The sequence below is a fragment of the Stegodyphus dumicola genome, chromosome 4 (assembly GCF_044657685.1).
Source record: "Stegodyphus dumicola isolate Sdum_Otavi_A_Nest chromosome 4, ASM4465768v1".
Lineage (NCBI taxonomy): Eukaryota > Metazoa > Arthropoda > Arachnida > Araneae > Eresidae > Stegodyphus > Stegodyphus dumicola.
In genome coordinates this window covers 69,764,312-69,774,011 of record NC_140771.1, presented here as the reverse complement: position 1 = coordinate 69,774,011, position 9,700 = coordinate 69,764,312, and the positions used below count along the sequence as shown (strand labels likewise).

Sequence of the window (9,700 nt, the reverse complement as noted above, 5' to 3'; positions counted from 1 at the left end):
CTCAAATTTACCAGTTTTAATTTTTTGACATTGCACATCTGAAACTTGCACATTATTTTATTTTTCATATGTATTTTACTAAGTTGTTTCTAAATGCTGTACATTAAAAATATTGATATGATTGATGATTTATTCTTGTTATTTTGTTATTAATTTTAACTGCTATTTCTGACGTTTTTAAAAATTTATTTAGTTATGGAAAAGATTTTTTTCAATGGATTAGCATTTTCTAGAATATTTGCAAAATTCTAAATAACATATTTTTTTTTATAAAAAATGTATAAATTACATGTATAATTACTTACAGATTACAAACCCTACTACAAATATAGGTAAAATTAGATATATATATATTTAATTACGGAAACGAATTTTTTTTAAATTTGGGTATAGAGACATTAGGTATTTTTTTGGAAGCAGGAAACATGAAAAATTAGCAACTGCCTTCGCCGGGAATCGAAGGACGGACCTCTGGAATACCGGCCCAGTGTGCAGAACCACTACACCACGAAGACACACTAGGTGTGGTGGTGGTGTATTTAATTATGGCAAAGCACACTAGAGCTATCTGCCTAAGGGGACGGATGTCTTCGTGGAAAACTTTCTAAGGGAAAGTGGCTCGTATACACGTTACACGTGGAGAAAACCACGAAAACACCTATGCAGCCAGCCCGTTCGCGGGATTCGAACCTCGGATCGCACTACCAGGGTTCAGCGACTTTACCTCTCGGCCGCTGGTGGGCCGAAGACACGCTAGGAAAGCGGGAGAAATACCTTATATTACTTCTCTTTTTAAAGGCCGACTTTTTTTTAAGGGGATCCAATCACTAAATCCTGGGTGTGGATATACCTCATCCAACACCTTTTTAGTTCGGGCGCCACTGTAGAAACATTAGGATTTTTTTGGGAAGCCGTAGAGATGAAAAATTAGCAACCGCCTTCGCCGTGAATCGAACCACGGACCTCTGAAATACCGGCCCAGCGTGCAGAACTATTACACCACGAAGGCATGCTAGGAAAGCGGGAGAAATACCTCATAAGGAAAATGTTTTTCCTCTAATTACAGGACAGAAAATGTTTTTCAATTGCGCGATCTGTTATTGATATTGAATTACAGTCGTGCGATAATTTCGCAGTAAAGATACATCTCTGATGACTATCCAAGATTCTAGAAACTTTGGTCTTATATAGAGATGGTCGTCTTATAGAAATAATGCTTAATATCAATATTTATTTATAATCTCAGAACTACTGGTCACTTTCAGAAGTGGTCGTTTGAGAGGCGATATTCTATATATTTATTTACTGATACTCTCAGATTCCAAAATTTGTTTATATTCTCAGAAATATTGGATGGAAGGTGGTCGTCCCATACATGCAAAATTTTACATTTCATTAAAAATGAATTCGGCGATATTTAACTATTTCCCTATTAATTAATTAATTAGATAAAGAAAAAATTAGGAAATAGTACTGTTTATTACGGAATAATGTAGGAAGTTCTACAGAACTATATTCTTTCGCGTCATTTCACATTGTATCCGGCAAACTACTAGTTCCTCGTATTCTTCCGCAAATCCGTAAACATCTGTCTAATTTGAAACGAAATCCAAAATGGCTGCGCCATGAGGTTAACTTGTATGGATATTTTTTGTTGCATGAAAGGTAAGTTCAATTGCAATACTTGAATGTTTACTTTTTTTGCTTTTCGAATTTATGTTATTTATGTCATTTTGACAGTTAAATGTTTCACAGCTTTATGAATTGTTACCATTCTGTCGTGAATTACGTGTATCTCAATGGCTGGCTGTCTTTTCTGTCATACCATTTTCAAAGGTGTGCGGAAAAAATGTCACCCGGAAAAAAAGGAAAAGGAAAGAATGTCCCCGGAAAATAAGGACCGGAAAAAATGTCACTCGGAAAATAAGGAACGGAAAAAAAGGAACTCTAAAATCTCGCCAAATAATGTCGCCGATTGGAGATGGGGAAACCTGCCAAACGGGCAGGGTTATAGCGGGCTCTCTTGAGGGAGGTTTTAAGGATAAAGGCCCGTCTACACGTACCGATTTTATCGGCCGACTTTCTCGTACGATTTTATCTGCGAGAGCTTGCTTGTCTACACGCAACGATTTTGTCGTCGGTACAGGAAATGCCTTAACCAATCACTGTCCGAGGAAGAATTCCCGCCGCTCAACAACTGTGAAAACGAAACTGTGGGGGAGTGAATTTAGGCGACAATAATAAAAAATGGATGAAGATTTCCCGTTAATTGCTACTGTACTGTAGCAACATCTGCGATTTTGATCTTCGCTGCTGCTGCTGCAGAAGAAGAAAAAAGAAAGCGTATTTGGACGAGAAATTGGGTGAAACGCAGAGAAATTCATGGAGCCCATAATACCCTTTTCCAAGAGCTGCGTTTTGAAGACAGGGTGGAATTTGGAAAGTATTTGCGAATGATGCCGTGCGATTTTGATTATTTATTAAACTTAGTGAGCAGCAAAATTAAAAAACGGGATACGATTATGCGTTGTGCAATTTCACCATCTGAGAGGCTGCATGTTACTTTACGCTTTCTAGCTGGTGGTAAGTTAATTTTTATTTTATTGGAAAAAAATCAATTAATTTTGATAAAATTAATAAATCAAATTCACAAAAATTGAAATACAAATTCAAACAATACTTTTAATCACTATTTTTTAAAATTTGAGAAATTTATAATGAATAAATATCATAATTATATCACTACATCATTTTTAATAAATTTTTTTTTAAAGTTTTTTATTATGTTACAGGGTGTTCCTATTCAAATTTACAGTATTTGTTTAGAATACCTAAACAAACATTGTCAAGAGTGATACCAGAAGTATTGGATGCTTTATGGGAAATGCATGCAAGATTACATAAAGGTGAGTTAAAACCTCATATATCAATGTTACATATGAGGTCTTATAATTCACAACAACATCATGACCTTTTAATTTTTAAAAAAATGTTCATTTTTACAAGATCAGGATACTAATATTAAGTTGAATTTTTCTCAAATTTGTAATATTGAATTAACTTCAGAGCTTGTTTTCCTTGAAATGTGATTCATTTAAAAAGAGTATTACAGGAGTGCAATATATAATTTTCTATTTAGAATTAAGAGCCTCACCAGTGGTTGAGTGGTTAAGACAACTGTATACTGGTAGTTCGACCTGGCTTGGGTTCCTTCCCAGGCGAACAGGTTGGCTGCATGGTTGGTTTTTGTGGTTACCCCATGTGTAACATAAATATGAGCCAGTTTCCCTTAGAAAGGCCTCTACGAAGGTTTCTCTCCTCTTACGCAGATAGTCCTCGAGGCTTTGCGATATTTAAATTTAAGTAACCTATTTACAATTAAAGTCATAAAATAGTTGCATTGGGATATCTGGATAACGGATAACTTTGAGTTTTTTCTTTTTAAGTACTAGCAGAGAGAGATTTAGTATAGCAATTGGAATTTCATTACTCATGTAACATTCCCTTGAAAATGTTATGCAAACACCGTACTGATGAAATGTCTCTCCAAGTTATATTTTACACTAACCATTACACTTCAGTTGCATAAGCATGCACATTTTACCATGTAATAAATCAGGGCTTTTTAAACTTTTTTGATTGACACTTGATTTTATGGTGGTTAGAGATGAAAATGTCTCTCACTAATATGTTGCAGAAAAAGGTAAAAGTTTATGGCAGTCTCAGAAATTGTAGGAAATCTTTTGCAATTGCTAGCCAAAAATCTTCTGAAGACTTCGTATTAAAGATAAAAGTTTCAGTCCCGAATTAGTTGGTAAATCAGCAAGTTCTTGTGATTTGAATGGCAAATGAGTAATATTTTCCACATTAATTCTAAATAGTTTCACTATATATATTAGTTCTTTGACACTAAAATTTGAAGGGAAATATTTCTTAAATTTTTTCTCAAGACATCAAAGATGTTCATTTATCATTTTTTTCAACAAGTCATCTTTTTGATTTATCTATTTCATCATTTTCATTTAAAAATTCAGTTGTTGCAACAAACATTTCTAACAAACCCTTTTCCATCATTGTTTTCCATATGGTCATTTTCTTAATAAAAGCATCAATTTTTAATTTGAATATGACTATGTTGCAACCTTTTTCTTGAAACGACAAATTTAGATCATTTAGTTTTTCAAATATGTCACTCAAATAACGCAGCTTTCGTAGCCATAACTTATTATGAAATAAATTCGCAAAATCAGATTTTTGTTCAGCTAGAAAGAGAACTTTATGTATTGCCTTATCTTTATCTATTTTTCAGATACATTGTGTAAAAATGTTTGGTAATTGTAAAATTATTAGAATAAGTTAAGGGATTATGCTAACTGCTAAAATGTTTTGGCGACCTCCATGGGGGTCGCAACCAACAGTTTAAGAAAATAATTTTAAGTTATAAATGAAATTGTTTTTGCCACTCAACATTAAAATATCTCGTCAGCTTCTTAAAATTTTAAAATTGTTTTGCAGGCACCAGTTTGTTGGTCCATGCTCTAGATTATAATTTGACTCAAATTCTAGGATGAACCATTTTCAATGTGAGTGTTAGTCTGTCGTAATGTTGTCTATGCTTTTCAGTATATTTAAATAAAATTTTAATTTATAAGAAGAGATATGATTATTTGATTTTTGAAAAATCATAATAAACATTGTTTTATAATTAGGGAGGCATCTAGCAATAGAATGTAGGAACTGCAGAGATTGCATTGGTCAGCAAATTGACAACCTAGTATCAACCCTGTATAAAACACATAATGAATCTGCTAAATTGACCACCTATGGGTTCATCCAAAATTCTTCAATAGACACTTTTAGTTTTGAGTTTTCTTCAAATTAAGAAGCATATATATTCAGTTATAAAATGTTTAAACATGTTGTTTAGATGAAAATTCTGTTTTTGTGTACAAACAAGCATAAGCACTTTTTGTTTATTGTATTATTGTTTGTACAACAACAGCTTATTTTTTAATCGTTTATTTTCCAAAAATTATCAGTTTTTCTGTTTGTATGGCTATTGTGATAAAAAACATTCATTTACCCACAGTCACTTAGCTTTAATTCCATTTATTGTATCTGACACATTCATTACTTTAAAAACTTTAAATAGAATCTATGGTGTAGCTTAATCAAAAACAAGAGAGAAAAAATGGGAAAAAATTAGATAATAAGTGAAACATAGGAACACAACCAAAATATTTAAGCACATTTTTTTATCTACTTCTCTGATGTGAATTTTATTATAACAAATGAGTAGCTAATATTCATTGATAAAATATTTGATTTTACTATTTGCCAATATTCAAATAGCATTTTCTGCATTTATATTTTGTATTCGCATCCTGTTTTCAGTTTCATAATTAATACTTATTTTCTCATTTCGTAGACACCAAACACTGCTCAGGAGTGGCAAGCCATAGAAGAAGCTTTTGCTGAAAAGTGGAACCTGCCACACTGTGTTGGTGCCATCGATGGAAAACACGTTATGATAAAAGCACCAGCAGGGGGTGGCAGCACTTTTTACAATTATAAAAGTTTCAACAGCATTGTGCTGATGGCATCAGTTGATGCGGATTATAAATTTACATTGTAATGGACGAATATCAGACGGAGGAGTTTTTGCTCAAACAAGTTTATTTTCGATGTGAGACAATAACTTGCTCGATCTGCCTAGCCCAACACCTTTGATTCCAGGTAGTGATCCTGTGAATTATTTTATGGTTGCAGATGAGGCGTTTCCTTTGAAACGTTATCTGATGAGGCCATATCCTGGTAAAAAAATCCCTCCTCAGCAAAGGATTTTCAATTATCAACTGTCCAGGGCAAGGCGTGTTGTTGAAAATGCATTCGGGATATTATCAAATAGATTTCGTATCTTGATGCAACCAATACAGCTGCCTAATGCGACAGTTGATAAAACTGTTTCTGTATGCTGCTGTTTGCATAACTTTCTACGAGAAAGACCATCCAGGCAATTGTATACACCAAGAGAACTAATCGATCATGAAGATGAGGTCTTTAATTTTATACCTGGATCATGGCGATATGAGGAATCGCTAAGTAAGATGAAATCCCTGTGTAAACAAAATGGTTATAACACAGGGTCTGCTGAAGCAAAGCTGATGCGAGAAAAAATTTGTGATAAAATTTATGTAAATAATGAAGGAAAAGTTGCGTGGCAAGATAAACATATAAAATATTATTAATTTCTCAATATATATTATAATAAAAGATAAAGAAATAAAGATTATTTATAATTATTTTTATTCTATGTTACAAAATATATCTAAGTTTCTTATTTATTCTGTGTTGTTCATGGAATCTAATACATTTTGTTCTGTCTGTGCATCTGTGAGAATTTGGTATATTTTATATTTTGTGTCTGTGAGGAGTTGAGGGTCACGGATTAGACTTAGTTCGGAACCAACAAAGGAACCGAACTGTGTAAATGTATTTGGAGTAGTGTTTTTTGATTTTAATATTGTAGAAATTTCTTCAAGTGTTGTTGTGGCTGCTGTGTAAATGTGATCGTGTTTCTGTTTTTGTTTGAAGTTGTAGTGTTTGATGTGTGTCTTTTTAGCTGTGTTTGTGAATGACATAGTTCTTTCTGTGACTCTTCCTCTCTCTGTGTCTCTTCAGTGTCTTCAAAATCGTTGATGTCAAACATCTCAGAATGTCTGGTAACTTCTGCACTTCTTTCTTGTGTAGTAGTATCATTAAAATCCTGAAAATTAAAATAACACTTTAATTTTTACTATTTTTCAGCTATCATTCATTCATATATAACAAATCAGAATTAACAAGCTATGGAAAACATGCAGAAATAAATATTTATAAGGATCATGAATATATTTCCTAAGCTTGATTTTTCAAGAGATATCAAAGTTGAATAATCAAATATCTTGAATAAGAATACGAAAAAAACTCGTAATTCTGTTGTCTAAGTTGTAGCATATTTGGTATCAATAAAAACATGCAATATATATATTTAAAAGAAAATATATAAGAAGTTAATGCTTATGTTTAAGTATGTTAAAAGTAACAAAATATTGACTAACTTATGTCTGATTTAGCTGTGAATATAAGTTTATCATTGAAAATGGTATATATATATATATAATTTACAAATATATATATATATATATATAAACTGAGAAGAAAGCAAAGCTAATAATTACTACAGTAAAAAGAAATAATTTGAGTGTTTTTAAAAGAACAGTATCTGTGCACGTACATCCCATATTTTTATAACTTTTCAATGTGAAGCGGGGTTGGACTTCATTTACTTGTAAAAACTTGAACAATATGAGTAAGATTTTGATAGTAATAATTACTTAAAATGCAATAAGAATTCATGTTTCTCTATTAATATTTTTAAAGGTACTCTTCCGTTTCGCCGAAATCTCGCCAAGCAGACTTTATTGGCGACAACATAGAGTATACACATAAAAAATATTTAAAAAAATGTTAGTTCTAAGAATTCTTTTAAAAAAAGAATGCATAAACATCTTAATATCGCTTAAAATTTTATAAAAAGCCAATAAATAAAGACAATAAATTTGTAAAAAGACATTAAGAATTTACTATGCTTTCATGGTTCAACATCCTGATTCGCCGGTTCATATCACGTGACCCCAAGCGATCTCATCTCACGTAAACTACTCTACAAAAATCTTATGCTCTCAGTAATTATCTACATTAATTTCAAGTTAAATCTTAATTTGGAACACATGTTTAAATGCAAGAAATATTTCAATTCGTACGAATAGCTTACTCAGAAATTATGCAAAACTGTAGTGCTTTACTTCGCTAATGCATTCTCATTAGAATGGATGAATTTAACCCTTGACTTTACCTTTTCTTCTATATTTTCTGCTTCAGGTAAGCGCTGTGATTGCATCCTAATTGTCTTAATTACTGAAAAAGGCATTAGACATAAAACTGAACTATCTGATAAAAATTCTATGTAATTATATGCCAGTATTGAAAAAAACAATCAATCTGATAAGAAAAAGCTGCGACTTGTTTTGAAAATGAGGCGTAAAAGGTTACCAGCGAGAATATTCCGTTTGGCATCGGTTGTACCATTATTGGCAACTTTATCGCTTGCGCCGACAAAACGGAAAAGTACCTTTTTAAATTAGAGGTAGTCGCATATTATCTCAACCACCTTAATAAAAATTGCCATACTCTGCACATAAAAATTTCACAGGCAACCCTGTTCATAAAAATCCTTCAGTCAAGCAATGTTTTAATTCTTGTGTTATTTTTGTTGTATTTGGAATTCTAATGATTTTGACAGACATTGTAATTTTTTTGGGGAGTTGAGAACCTTTAACTTACTTTTAAAATATCACTTGTGGAATCTGCCAGCAATGGAAGAAACTGCAGTAAAAATTCTGCAGAATATAGTATTTTCTCACAAAACTGTTAACACAAACAGCGATGAGATGTGTTTGGTAAACAGTTGTTGTGCAGTACAAGTTTATGCAATTTATTGGTTTTTTAAGTGAAAACAGATCACTGTATACATTGAGAAAAGAATAATGCTAAAAGTTAGAGAAGCATTTTGAAAATTCATAAGTGTTTTATTTTTTAGTACTTAACATATTAGCGTAACCACCTCAAGTTTGGCAAATTTTTATAAATGAAAAAGAATGAGGGTAATGTTGCTTGACTGAAGGAATGTTTATGAGCATGGTTGCCTAAAGTATTGTTATGCTCATGGTCGACAGATTTTAGCACATTTGGCTAATATAATTTACACAGCTAACTATGTATAACAATATTATTTTATTTATCACAAAAACTGTTAAAGTTTTGCCTATATTAAAAACAATTCTATAAATTTTCAAATAGTAAAGGGAAATTATTTACTTTATAAGCCAAATTATATAAATTTAAAAAGTAATGGCTTACCAAAGAAGTCACAGTATTCCTTAAGGACACGGCATCACTTAAAAATTGTAACGATGTGTAAAATTGCCATGCCGATTTGTACTGCATTGCAGTGCTTGCACCAGATGTATAATTTTTTTTCTCTTTATGTTTCTCCTTTGTAAATTGAGTACGCAGATTACTCCATTTTTTTTTAATTTCATTTTTTGAAACGCATATTTGTGTGCTTAAGTCCTGAAATGTTAAAATAACCATGCTTCAGAAAAAGTAAATAACTACTGTGCTTTAAATGATAACCTTTACTATTAAATAAATAGACAATAATGTTATGAAAACCGTAACAATATGAGTAAAAAGAACAAATAAAGAATAAAGATTACTATAGTAGAAAGGAATAGTGTAATTTCAATACAAAAATTTCAAATAAGAAATATAAATATGCAAAATCTTAAAATAGCATATGATACTGAATAATTAAGAAATACTAATACAGTTCTGAAAACTGTAATCATATTGATACATCAGTTAATCAGCTAATAAAATTTAGCAATATTGTATTAAATTGAGCTGTAATTTGTTTAACCAACATAAAATAATTTTCATCACGAATAAAAAAATATTTGATTATTAAGTAACGGGAAGATAACTTACCAAAATAAGGGAATCCTTTAACTTTTTATTTTTATAATTTATGTTATTTGTGTCCCACAACACAGCATGGTCTCTATAAAAATCAATCAATTGAAAAATTTGATTTTCG

The 9,700-nt window shown here is 31.5% G+C and overlaps 1 protein-coding gene across 1 annotated transcript; it reads right to left on the bottom strand.

Annotated features, from left to right (window-relative positions):
- Positions 1 to 4,966: 4,966 nt before the first annotated feature.
- On the bottom strand, positions 4,967 to 9,161 carry LOC146997567 (uncharacterized). Its single transcript, XM_085814248.1, has 2 exons — positions 8,962 to 9,161; positions 4,967 to 6,766 (listed from the first exon to the last, which is right to left on the bottom strand). Exons 1-2 carry the CDS (start codon positions 9,046 to 9,048, stop codon positions 6,518 to 6,520), a joined length of 336 nt encoding a protein of 111 aa, XP_085670374.1. The 5' UTR covers positions 9,049 to 9,161; the 3' UTR covers positions 4,967 to 6,517.
- Positions 9,162 to 9,700: the final 539 nt, after the last annotated feature.

Bases quoted from the DNA above. Each gene is read 5' to 3' on its own strand.
- LOC146997567 (XM_085814248.1), bottom strand. From the start codon at position 9,048: ATGCAGTACAAATCGGCATGGCAATTTTACACATCGTTACAATTTTTA. The intron at 6,767-8,961 runs GTAAGCCATTAC...TTTAATTTTCAG, and splicing joins GGAATACTGTGACTTCTTTG to GATTTTAATGATACTACTAC.